Source organism: Epinephelus moara, chromosome 22 (assembly GCF_006386435.1).
Source record: "Epinephelus moara isolate mb chromosome 22, YSFRI_EMoa_1.0, whole genome shotgun sequence".
In the NCBI taxonomy this organism is placed as follows: domain Eukaryota; kingdom Metazoa; phylum Chordata; class Actinopteri; order Perciformes; family Serranidae; genus Epinephelus; species Epinephelus moara.
In genome coordinates, this window is record NC_065527.1 from 10,417,709 (window position 1) to 10,431,185 (window position 13,477).

The 13,477-nt window shown below is 43.5% G+C and overlaps 1 protein-coding gene across 1 annotated transcript; it reads right to left on the reverse strand.

The window, feature by feature from the left end:
- Positions 1–828: 828 nt before the first annotated feature.
- heyl (hes related family bHLH transcription factor with YRPW motif like) lies at positions 829–5,215 on the reverse strand. Its single transcript, XM_050034454.1, has 5 exons — positions 4,663–5,215; positions 2,465–2,531; positions 2,292–2,375; positions 2,114–2,195; positions 829–1,938 (listed from the first exon to the last, which is right to left on the reverse strand). The coding sequence occupies exons 1-5, from the start codon at positions 4,740–4,742 to the stop codon at positions 1,250–1,252; spliced, it is 1,002 nt and encodes a 333-aa protein (XP_049890411.1). The 5' UTR covers positions 4,743–5,215; the 3' UTR covers positions 829–1,249.
- Positions 5,216–13,477: the final 8,262 nt, after the last annotated feature.

Sequence of the window (13,477 nt, forward strand, 5' to 3'; positions counted from 1 at the left end):
CATCCCCGCGGAGCCGTTTTGGTGAAGCACGACACAATTATGCTGATCTTCTTGAGAAACAACTCGTTGCAACTGTCATTCATCATTGTTTAGAGGGTTTCTTGCTCACCCTCTATGTGCTGGCTGACTCTCGGTGATTCACACCATTTCTCTTCCTGTCCTCTTAAACCTTCACAATCCCTCTCATCTCTCCTTAACCCCGTCTCCTGCCTCCCTCCCACCCTGTTATTGAACGTCTACGCCAAATCAGTCACCCAACCACAGCCCTTCAGATCTTTTTCTTTGTTTTCCCCTCTCTTGGTCTCTCCATCCCTCCCTCTCGCCCTCGTCTTTACTGTCTGTCCATTGTTGAGGAGACAGTGGCGCAGACAAACAGGGAGAGAAGATATCCGCTGGTGTACCACAAGATTGGAGAGAAAGAATGGCAGAGAGACAGCAGAGGAGAGGAAGATACATAGACTGATATGAGGGTAAAGTTAATTACAGGGGACTGCCAATTAGAGGGCAAAGTGATGGGTCTGTTTGCCTCGCCGCGGCATCCCAAAAACATCACCAGCTCCCACCATGTTTATCCTCTGCAGCCACAAGACCACAGCTCCCATCAGCCATCACTGGAGACAGCTTAGATACAGAGGGGGTTACGGCTGGAGAACATGCAGGCAGTGTTTGCAGACATGGCTAATATGGATAAGTGAGTAACATGTAACTTTCTGCCATTCCTGTTCCATTTGTATTGATAGCAGATAGGTAAGATAAGTACATGTTGCCATTTGATTTTACAGTCAGAAAAAACACACAGAGGAAAACATGGACAAAGGTAAAGGCACTTAGTCTTTATAGATATTTTTGTCAAACATTCTTCAGACTGGAAAATGTAATCAAATGTATAAATGTTTTGGGGAAAAAAAACAAATATCACAGTTAAAAGATCAGTAAAGACTCAACGTCACTGTTGAGCATTTTATATATGGCTCTGTTGGGCACTGTGTACGTGTGTATTTGTCAAGCAAGATCTTCAATTTTATTCATATCCTGTATTCTTTCACATTCCTTCATTGCTCCATTATATATGATTGTTTGTGATTATCTGAAACTTCACCCACAGTCTGATATGGCTTTTAGAGTCCCTCAAAACCAAAGACAGTCATCAAAGGTTCAATACGTCTCTCTCCAACGGTTTCATATTTGCTACATGGTGCACATGGGAGCTCCATGTACACTGTACAGAGTTCATTTGGAAAACCAGAGCTCAGAAAGCTCCGATCTCAGTCCCCCATCCCTGGGCTGACTTGGCTGGTCCGCTCAAGCCCCTGCGCTGGGCTGTGGGAGACCCCAGAGGTGCGAAGGGCCTGAAAGAGACTTGCAGTGGGGCAGAAGATGATGAAGTAGAAGAGGAGGAGGAGGAGGTAGAAGGAGAGGAAGAGGAAGGGGTGGGGATGGGAAGAGGCGAGGCCCTGGTCGCGCTGTGAGGGGACGGCTGAGTGGGTCTGGATGGGGCTAGGGCCGGGGACGCTGCGAGGGAGGGCAACCTGTGGACTGTGGCCAGAGCTGTGGGCGCAAGAAGCGGTGGTACACCCTGCTGGCAGCCAGCCAGGGGGCCGAGGCGGAGGGAGGCGGGCGGCGGGTAGCTCCCCAGCAAGGCCAGATCCCTTCGCCCATTGGGGAACGGAGGTGAGGAGGAGGCCGGTGAGGTGGGGGAGATCTGAGGGAAGGACGCCCACGGCCAGGGAGGAAAAGGCAGGGCGGAGGCTGGGGGCGACTGCAGGAGAAGGGGGTCTAGCTCACTTGCACAGTGGGAAAGGTGAGAAACAAGGCGGGCTCCAATAGGGTCTGGCGACTCCCCATCAAGGGAGCTGAGGTACCGCACCACCTCTCCAACGCACTCTCTAAAGCCCAAGGTCCTGTAGTCAACTGCCAAAGCCCTCGCATCAAAGTAACCTGAGAGAAAAAACGAGAGCTTAGTCATACAATGAATAATACTCATGGAATGCGGTTAGTCATAAAAAATATAACTGTGCATGCTGTGTGCTTTATCTCTTGTCCAAAACACTATTTTCCAGCATTATTCCGACAAAGTGAATTGTTTTGCAAGCAACAAACTCAGCAGTCTCACCTTTTCCCCCCATGGCATGCAGGAGTTTGAGGTGATCCACGGTCATCTGCAGGATTTCCGCTTTCTCCAGCTTGGATGAACCCTGCAGGTGAAAAGAGCAACATTTTACTCATCAGATTTTATGAAGCTGCTTTCTGTTGTTTAAGTAGTAATCAATTGTGGATTTACGAGCAGTCACCTGCTTCTCAAAAGCACTGGGCACCAGCCTCCTGAGCTCTGACAGGCTGTGGTTGATCCGGTCTCTGCGCCTCTTCTCTATGATCTAGACAGCAGGAAGAGCAGAGGGACAGTCAGGGCCAACCAGAACGACAGGACTGAAAAGATTAAGATCCAAGGCTGTAATCCACTCACCCCTCTTCTCTTCTTTCGGGCCAGAATCTGCGAGGCGCTGCCAGGAGACATGGACCCAGTCACTGGGCTGTACCATGGAGATAGAGGGAGAGAGAAATAAGAAAGAGAGAGATGGCATTGGCACAGAGAGAAACATGTTAACTTTGATTCCACTGCATATTGTTATTATTACTCTTCTTAATATGACACAGAGGCAGGATGGCACATCAGCTCCCTTCAATCTAATTTGCTTTTTGGGCACAGAGCAGCATAGAAGTGCCCGGGAGAGGAGGGAAGACGAGATTGTTTTTGGTTTAATGCGTTTCTGGACATTAGTCTCAGTGAAATGACATGCTGTTCTCCTTTCCATCTGAGCGAAAGCACTTTTAGAAAGATGATTATATAGCCTCGGGGCGATGCTCTCGCTCGCATGGGGCTCCAGCATGCAGCATGGGATCTGCTCCTCTTGAGTACAGTCACTCAATATGGATTGTGTTTGTTTGTGAACTCTCATCTTACAGGGCCTGAAAGAGCCTGACAGCTTGGAGTTCCCTTCAAACTGCCCCACCAAAGACTCGCTGCGTTTCTATTAGATTTTAACATGAGGGCTGCCAATTTAGCTGTGTGTTTTTGTTTAGGTTTATGTTTGATGGGGTTAACTTAAAAAGGCGGCACTGTCTTCTGTTTGCACGTCACATGGCAATTTGATTTATCCAAACCGTCTTTAGTGTTGCTGGCTCGCTTGGTTCTCGTGATGTAACCAGAGTTGCTGTGAATCTGTTTTTATATGTTGTTGATGCACTGTTACAGATACACTCCGATGAATGCTTTCTTTACTCCACATTTCTGCATTTCCAGAAGAGGAATTTGATTAATTTGCCTAAAAAGCAAAATAGTACGATGACTTGTGAAGAGTGTGTGCAGTGTTTGTCGTCAGTCATTTTAATGCTTATCAGATATTCTTCTGCATTACTGAAATAAGTTATACATAATAGGCTGCAGTTACAGGGCTCGGCATTGTAGGTCACATTTGCATTTAAAGTTTTAAAGGATATTTTTTTCAATCAAATAAAAATAATTTTAGTTTTTCATATAACTCCATATATTTAACTATATGTATATGTATATGTATAATGAAAAAAACTATTATTAACTGTGTGAATTTGTGACACACACATTTCCTTCATATATAACCTTAATACAACAACACTGAAAATAATAATCTTCTTTTATTCTTTTAAAATTTAAGTTTTTTAAAAGTGAATTAAATCTTAAATACAGCAAAATGTTTGTATGTCATATACTTAAATATACTAAAAATAATTTCACTGTACTCACTTGCACACACGTGCCTCAAATTTTTCTACAAAATGCTACGAACTCTTCAGTTCGTGGGGAGTTGTCCCTCGTCTCTGTTGCCTCGTCTTAATTTGACAGTTCTGTTTTTCTGCTTTATGCGACATCAGAGTTCCTGAACTGGAAAGGATTGAAAACTTAATATTGCCACAGTTATTTACAGTTATTTACAAATATAAAAATATTTGGTGAATAAATTGTGAATCTATGAATCTATGTATTTGTTCTGAAGATATTTTCTATATGAAGTGGATTTATTTTCAAATGATACAGTATCAGAAAATCTCGCTAAAGACGTCAGCCGTTATTTTAACCTATATTTATCGCATGTCATGCATGCAGTGATGATTACCAATTTCTGTATTTACTCACATGGACAAGTAAAAGAAGCAAACATGACGCTGTTTCATTTACAGGGGAATGCAGTGAATATATATTTTGGTGATGATGGGAGATTTGCTGCCAGAGGCCTGAATATCAACTTTAAAATGACAGCTCAGCTTTTTTGGAAGGCAGTTTTCTGAAATATATTTTCATAAAAAGGAAATAGAAATAATGTTGGAGCTGAACGCAGAAAACTTTTAAGAGTAGGAGTAAGTATTTTTTAACATCATTGCTTTATGAACAACATCTGCCTCTGAGACTTAAAAACCAAAACTTTTCCTGCAGTTTTTCAACTTGTCTGCAATTCCATGCGTGACAGCATTTTGGTGTCAAAATGCTTGTAAAGCCAACAGTTTACAGCCAAGTAAGTTCAGAGCAAATTTGTTTTCAGCTTCTAATTTCAGCTGTATGTAATTTCCCTTTAAAGTGTGATTTGAGGGCATGTTTGACAACCTCAGGTGTGGTTGGTGGATGCTCACCAATAGCTGTCTTCTTGTCCCACGTCAATAAACTCGTCTGTGTCCGAGTCTGGGGAGCTGTAGTCGTGTGGTCTCTTCATGTCTGTGCCCCTTCCTCACTGGCTAGACTGACGGGTAGATGACAGATGATGTATTTGGGTGATCCTGTCGACTGCTCTCTCTGCTGTGTGGAGGCAAAACGCTGAAGACAGTCTCCCCTGTGGAAGAAGCACTCACCCTGTGTGCCCCTCACTGTCTGTTCCTCCTGCGCTGGTACTTATAAAAGCCTTGTTGTCCTTAGTTACTTCTTGTCACTTGTGTTTTTTGTTGTTGTTTCTTCATGTGTCTTCTGTCGTCTCCTCTGTGAGTCAGCGGTGTCACTTGATCGACCCCCAAGGGCCCATGACAACTAAGAAAATTCACAAGCTGTCTTAGTCTTTTACTCTATCACTGGCATCCAATCATAGTCTCTCGCTCGCTCTCTCTGTTATTTCTCTCCTGGCTCCCTCTCTCTGTCACAGCCACCCAATGACAAAATAGGACTTTGGCAGTTGGGGCAGGGTTGCCAGTTTTGGCTCCCCCGCCTCTTCTCCCTGTCCCTCCTCCCTGCCTTTAATCTGGCCTTCCTCAGCTTGTCACCCTCCTTCCCTCCCTCCCCACCCTGCCGAGCCCCATCTTTCCACCCCTTTGCTCAGTCATCCTCAGTCAATTAGCCTCCAATCTCATCCTGCTCTCCTTCCTTCCTTCCCTCTTTCTATCCTCCTTTCTTTCTATTTATGCTCCTTTAATTACACTGCTTCTGTAGAACAATGGCAGCGTGAGGGAGGGAAGGAGAGAGGTGAGGAGTGTGGGAATGATGGACTGTGAAAGCACTCCATCATCCACAGGGGAGTGTGTGACAGTGCATAAAGCTTGACTCTCACACAATCGAACAGGTGACTCAAAGAATGGAGTCATTGAACTACTTTTTGGGAGTGAGTGCGAGGGACAAACAGCAGAGAGAGAACACTACTGCAGTGATGGGTAGACAGATGGGTCACCCATGACCCTATGCAGCTGTCAGTAATTAACCACAATATGAAGAAATCCTTTTTCTTCTATCCTTTAACAATACTTCATATTGCTTTAATGCTGTTTACTAAGATGTAAAATCATTTATAACGTAAATCCTGATCAGTCTGTACCATAGAGAGAGCTGGATACAGTGTTGGAGGCGGGGCCCTGTTAATTCCTAGGAATTTGTACAGTGACGCATGAGGCCAAAAACGTTTGACTTCCCTGATGCAAAATAACGTGGATCCTACACATCCCATAGAGTAAGTGCACCAGAGATTTCATCGCCCAAGCGGCTAACTTACAGTTTAACCCTCTGCTAACCTAAATGGGGATAAAAAATGAATTCGTGGGCAGCTCTTCCAGACTTTCAAAATGTCATCGGACCGAATGGATCTCGTCCCAATAGTGAAATGAGTCACTTTGTGGGGGTTGTGATGCTAAAGAAAATGTATCACTGATTTACGCACGTCTCTCACAATGTAAGTCTATGGGAAAAAGTCTTGCTTGGCCCAATAGCATCATGTGACACACCCAGAAGCTGTAATTTCATAGTTTGGCCACTATGTCAAATTGGCTTTAAATCTCGGTCTCTTACCCCACAGCCTTATCAGATGAGCATTACTTACTTTTAGCTAACTACAAATAGCATTATCCATGACTTTTAGATAACAATTTCAACTGTTTATCGTTTACATTTACTTAACTATTCCGTTAATGTATTGCATGCAGCTAACTAATTCAACCATCTATAGATTATGTAACGTTAGCAAACTATTTTAAATGTTTATCCATAACATTTTAGGGAGTACTTCACCCCATGTTATGTTAACTTTCTAAAGGAAGCTTTGTTTTTCTTGCAAGCGTCTGGTGAATGAAGAATCCAAAAACAGAAAAGTCTTCAAGAATTGAAGTCGTTGGGGTCGAGTTTAGCAACAGTAAAACCATATGAAAAGATCAGTGTACAAACTCTAACAGAACTCGTGCAGTATAATTAAAGTCTAATTTATCCAGTCATATGCTCAGTACTTCCCAAACAGACAGCTCTGTCCAACTGCGATCTGAAAGGAAATTGAAACTTATCTACGCAACATATTCTCACTCCAACCTCGTCACATATTGATGTTTGGTCATGGACTTTCTGCAGTGACATATGACGTGCAAGGTACCCTGGGTGCGTTGGTTGTTGACGCACTGGGACATCAAGTCAACTTCTGACTGTTACAATTTTTGTCTGTTTTCAAGATACACTTCAGTTTTCACAGGAAATGAACAGTTTGCATACAGTGTCTTTAAAAATAAACACACTACATCAGTACAACACGGCGAATTGACGTTTTTTTTCTTCAACAACAAACACGTGGTTATGTTTAGCCAACACATGCATGGTGGTTGGGTTTAGGCAACAAAAGCATGTGGTCGAGTTTGGGGAAAAAAAATAAAAAAATCGAAACGATCCCCAGCCTTTCAGGTGAAAGTCTATAGCTGTTGGACACATCCGCCACCACTTCCGCCCACCCTACTCGAACTTTCACCTCCTTAACTTTGTTGTTGTGTTGTCGCGTTTCCCCCTGATGCCACTGTGCGCTTTTACACAATAATGTAGGTGTGGATATAGGATGACTTCGGAGTTAGACTGTGTTGATCTATGCTCTATTCAAGGTCAGACTCCATTGACAAAAACATTTTGTCATTTTACCTCACTGAACACCGAGGCTGCTGGTCTGCCACTGCCTCAGTTGGTAGTTTGTATGTGTTAATGTGTGACCTTAGTGAACTAACTAAGCCAAACTGACTCTTGAAAAAAAAACAAAAGTCACACAATAACCCAATAACAACCCAACCCAATAATGTGACTTTTGACACAGATTTAGCAGTGTTTTTGTTTTCTTCCAAAAATCAGGACATTAAAAAAATCTTGCCAGTTGAAAGAGCGAGAATTTGGAGCTCACTCACAGACCTTTAAGTAAATGTTATACCCAGCCTCTTCCAAACATGTGTGTGTGTGTCAGTGTGCAGAGATGAGGGCAAGTACAGGGGTCAAGAGAGGAATCAGCCCAGTGAGTGTCTGAACATCTGGGCTCTTCACTGGACAAGATAGCGCTCTCTGTACGCTCACACACACATACACACACTCACACACGTAATTCCTTGCAGCCCTTAGCGCTCGGTTCCGCTGCCACCGTGGGAAGATTGCTGGTACAGATTGCCATGGAAACACGAGGCCCAGGCGCCCGTTGTTGGGAGCAATGCCTGACTGACCCAGCGGTGTGTGCATATGTGTGTGTGAAAGACGGAGAGAGGCCAAGTGGCATGCCCCCTTCCACACAATGCCCAGCTGAGTGTGTCTCTTCCTGCCTGGCAGACTGGAAGGGTGTGTTAGTTTAAACATACTACAATGCAAGAGAACGAGATCTTTGTGCGTGTTTTTTGAACAAGTGAAGTCCTTTTATGTACTTAATTTGATCCTGTAAGTTGCAAAACACTCTTAAAAAATCAGGTATATATTTTCTTATTTCTCTTACTCCAGATGTTTCCTTTTCTTTGTCTCTTTCAAGATGATGTGGCTTTCAGCAGCTTTGTTTTTCTGTTTATTTCTCTTGCAGTAGATGTAACTGAGCCCTGCCCGCCTGCATTTTATCATATCATACGTGTAAAAGTAATAAACTAAGTTAAAACATGTGCATGTGCGTGTGTTTGCAATATCCCAAGTGTCAGTAATCAGTGTGACCATCACCAGGGGGCTTAAAGTGTGGTGAGTATGAGTCAGGACCAACAGAAAAGAGAAATCCCTCTTTCTCTCCCACCCTCCGAACAACCCCCCCTCCACATATCCTTTCATTACCAATCATTCCTTAATTCAGATCTGGATCTCATTTCAGCATCAGGGAAGAAAGAGTCTGCGAGAAAAGAGACATCTATGAAGTCAGGCTTCAGTCTCTTCTCTGTTGTTATTTTTATCACCCACCCACCCTTCTCTTCAAAGAATAACTTTCGTCTCTGTATCACCAGTCTTTCATGTTTCTTTGTTGTTGTTTTAAAAAAAAAAAAATTAAATCACTCTGGTTTCACTCATCTTTTGTGCAGTCCCAGTTGTTCCAGGATGATGAGGCAAGATGCATAAAAGCAGGCACGAAGTGGAAAGTAATTAAGAAGATGAATGAATAAATAAATAAATAAGTTAATTATGAAAATAGTTTCATGGTGGGGGTGTGTGAGGATTGTGATGGCGAGGAAACATAAGAGGCAGAGAGCTGGCACAGGATGGTGGGATGGAATTCTGGGAGATTTCTGGCGATCTTGGTCGGCCACTTCAAGTCCTCTCCCTCCCATCCCTCCAAACCACAACAAGGCGACGTCCCTTATTGAAATTAACAAGCTCATACTTTTACAATTTGCACACACACGCACACATGCGCAACTCCAATATGAACGTGTGAACGCTCAGGGACATACGCACAACTGATTCATACAAGCACACGCACACACGCAACTGCTTCACACGAATGTGGACAGTGCATGCCCACAATTTATAAGGCACAAACACTCAGCTGCAATTATTGCTTCTGATGCATGACTATTGCTATTGTTTGAAAGTCTGTGAGATGGAACCAGCTCAGCAAGATATTTTGTTTGTGACTTTTTCCGCTGCATTCATGTCAAACTGAATAACTGGTCAGATATGTCTCACTGCGTGGTTGACTTTGATTATTTGCACTCTGTTTTTCAGCAACAGAGAACCAACTTTCAGCAGTGTAATTTCCCTTAAATGTAGTGACTCCTGTGTAAAGGACGCTCAGAGGAATACAGCTTAAGGGGGGAAATAAGTAAAACCATTAAACATCAAAAAGATACAAAGAGACAGGCTTTTCAGTGCATTTCATGGCTGTCACAAAATACGATACATCATTCAGAGACACGCTGGCTGAAAACTCAAAGTGCTGAAACTGGGCACACATCTCATATATCACATTTAGACCATAAACTATCTTTTGAAATATATTCTTTTTTATTTCCTACATTATTCTCCTGTATTTGTGTTGAAATCACTGATGCAATTATGATGATGATAAAGAGGAAATACAAAAATTAAAAAAAAAAAATGACACAAGGGGGCAAAGCCTAAATGGCGAGCCACTGAATTATTGTTGTCTAACAAATTATTGCTTGTCTTTGATTTAAATATCCACTGAAATGCAGTTTTGTTTTTGTGTGAAGCATTTTATAACCATTGCTTTAACTCTTAAAAAAATAGCTGGGCCAATACATCATGTGCGCTGTCATTGGTCATTGGTTTGTCGACCATAAAGCATTTTTTAAAATAGTTTTTTAAAACTTTTTGCAATCATTATACTCCTGTATTTGTGCTGAAATCACAACTGTGTTTATAATGATGCAGGAGGAAATACAAAATTTTAAAAAAGCCATGGCATGAGGGAGCAAAGCCTCGATGGTGAGCCACTAAAGTCGTATTCTTTAACAATTCAGCTTGTCTTTGATTAAAATTTTCATTTAAATGCTTTTAGTCAAAGGTTTGTTGTTTGTTTTTGGTAATCGTGAGGCATTTTATAACCCCGGCTTTAATCGTTAAAAATATGGAGAGATGTTAATTAGAATGGTGGTGTTTGCAATTATATCTTTCAAATAACAAGGTACCTCGAAATAACTTCTCTGATCAAACAGCATTAGTCAAAAGCAAATGTTTGTTCACAGTCTGGAACCCCTGCCAAGAATATATGAAAGGCCAATTGTGGTCAAAGGAGCCCTGCATGGTGCCCTGCTGTATGCAAGTGCTATTGACATACACCCAAAAAAATCAGTAGATTTCTTATTGGTATGAGGCCTTCATAGTAATCGGCCTGTGGCTGGGTGCTCAGTCACTGGGGTCAAGATTGGATTGGCATGGGAACTGGCACCGGAGTAGCTTGGCACTGTCTAGGCTGGACCCATGAGGGAATTATCTGCCCTTCAGACACATAAGGAATGCCTGGGACCTGTGGCACAGCCTGTCTGGCCGTCTCCACGATTCACTCGGCATAACCTGGATACATGAGGCATTCCTGGGAACGCCACGTTTGTTCCTATAGGGTGTTTCCAAAGAGGCCGTTGTGTTGTTTATGATCTGACTGAGCTGATATGAGGTGTGAATAAACCCCCAGAGAAGCAGGGTTAGTCAGTCAGTCATATATACAGTCAGTATATATGTTTGAGATAGTGGCTGCTGTGATTTGAGGTGTCGAGAGGGCAGGAGGGCTGCGGCGATGGGTCATGCTGCCTGTCAGAGAGCAAGAGACGCAGAGAGAGAACAGAGAGAGAGAGTGAGTCCTCCCTCCTCATCCGGCTCCCCTACACACAGATAAATAAAGAGGCTAAAAGCCGGAGAGAAGAAGCAGAAAGGAACTTTTGTGGCTTCCGAGTGGGGTCCCTTTCATGGCGGTTCCCACAGCACTAGGCCTGTGATGACATTCACCATGTTTCACACACACACACTCACACACACACTGATGGGCCCTGTGACTGCGGTGACTTTCGCTGGTGCCGGGCCCCAGACGGGACGGCGAGGGCCCCGAGAGCCACAGGCAGCCATTGTGCTGTCGCCGCGGAAACCAGCCTCTTTATGTCAGACATGTTTTTCTGTTTGTTTTCTTTTTTATGTCTTTAATGTGGGCAAGGGGGAATGTCTCCCCCCCCCACCCCCTCCTCCTCACTGCTCTGCGTTATTTACCCCCAATACCCATCTTCCTCCTCCTCCTCCCCCTCCCACCAATCCATCCACATTTGTTTCTCCTCTTTTCCTCCCTCCTCCTCTTCCACTCCCTTCCTCCCTTATATTGTCTCCCCCTTTTTCCCCCTGGAGATCGTCATTTGTAAAGCTCTTTGCTTAGACAGCCCATATCTTTGTCGTGGTGTTGCGGCCTCCCTCTCACTCAGCTCCTTTTTATCTATACTTCATGAGGTTTTGGCACAAACTGGCACTTTTTCTTCCTGCACTGAAAAAAAAAACAATGCGCACAACACTAAAACAACAAAACCTTTCCCCAAAAGAATTCTGCCTTTCCCACGCTAAACCAATTTTCTTCACAAGATTAAACAAACTCCCAATAACAAAATGAAAGACATGGGGAGGGGGGGTTGAAGAGGAATCTGGTTATGATTCCAGTCTCCCAAAAAGCCAGCAGAGGATGCCCCAAAGTCCTCCGATGAGAAAAACAAACTTAAAAAAAGGCAACTGTTACTATTTTTAAGTGCTTGAAGAATGTCGCTCTGTGCCATGACTCAAAGGCACGCCGGCCCTCATCCGTAATCAGTTCATTCTGACTGCACTCCTCCGCCACATCACACACAGGACGCAATCTTTTATGAGCCGCAGAGAAAGAGGAGGAGAAAAAGGGGAAAGTGAAAAATGAAAGAGTTCAAGGCTAATCCACCGTGTCCCCTCAACCATGCATGCAACTGTGCCTCATTTGATCACTGAGGGTTTTAAGACTCAGCTAATATTAGCCACTGTAAAACTAGTTTTCACTCAGGCGTTTTGACTTGGAAGCTGACTATCATTCAAGTTTATGGAGGAGACTAATTTTTATTGCACTGAGTTATGTGATGCTTAATCCCTCTATCAGCTTTCTATTTCTGTCAGTGTCTAAAGGAAATGGTGACAGTGATATATTCAAAAGGGAAAACATCTGCTGCGTGGTCATCTTGAGATTCAAAGATCTGGATTAACTGGATACCAGGGTGGTTTAGCAGAGCACTCACCGAGCGACAAACCCAGGAGATGGTGCTCCATCCCAGTTTTACGCCGCCCCAGACACCCTTGGCTGCTGTTCTCTGACAGCCTCTCACTTCCCCAAATCCCTCCTATAACTTTACACCTCAGATTACGGCCTTATCAGGGAGGCATCCAGCTGACACCTTGTCCCGACGGCAGCTCGGAAGAGCCGGCATAAGCCCCTAAAAACCAGCATAAAAACCTGCCGCCACCGCACTGCTGGGCAATTTTTAGCGTTCCCAGAAGGGGATAAGAGTGAGTGTGCAGCGAGACAGAGGAAGACTTTGATGGAGCAAGGATGATAACAAACATCATTTCCATATCCTGCGTACCACTGGTACCACTTTTATTGGTTGTGATAGATGCTTTTATAGCCTAATTAAAATGACTGGAACCAACATAAAGGGTGCACTGAACATATAATTGTTTTTTTCTTTAATGATGCCAAACTAAGTCTGCTAATAACTATCTTAATTACATACTTTGTATTACTGTATTGGAGTAAGTTTCGGTAGCTTTGGTCAAGTTTGCATTTCTGCTACGACCAGAGGCAGAGCCAGACATTGGAAACACTCGGGGCTCAGCCCAAACTGAGAGGGGTCGGGGCGCATGCTCCCCCAGGAAGATTTTTTTCCTATTTGGAGCAGCTATATGCACTGTTTTTCAAGCCATTTGAGATAATAGAAAGCCTAAAAATCTGTACATCATTTAGGAAAAAGAGTTGCCAAGGAAAAACAAAAACATCCTGTAGAGCCTATGTAGTAAACCTTTCTATATACAAGCAAGACGGTGTTAGCGGAGTCTCCTTCATCACCTTCACATCATCGCTATTTAATAAACAACACCTACATCCTATTATCTTACTGACAAAACCTCTGTGTGTGTGTGTGTGTGTGTGTGTGTGTCTGTTCTGCGTTTTTCTCCTCACTGACTTGGTCAATCCATGTGAAATTTGGCACAGTGGTAGAGGGTCATGGGAGGATGCGAATGAAGCAATATTACATCAATTGGCCA

Excerpts from the sequence above, each read along its gene's own strand:
- heyl (XM_050034454.1), bottom strand. The coding sequence starts at position 4,742 with ATGAAGAGACCACACGACTACAGCTCCCCAGACTCGGACACAGACGAG. Across the intron at positions 2,376-2,464 it reads CCCGAAAGAAGAGAAGAGGG|ATCATAGAGAAGAGGCGCAG; the intron begins GTGAGTGGATTA and ends CCTGCTGTCTAG. Across the intron at positions 2,196-2,291 it reads CCAGTGCTTTTGAGAAGCAG|GGTTCATCCAAGCTGGAGAA; the intron begins GTGACTGCTCGT and ends TTTCACCTGCAG.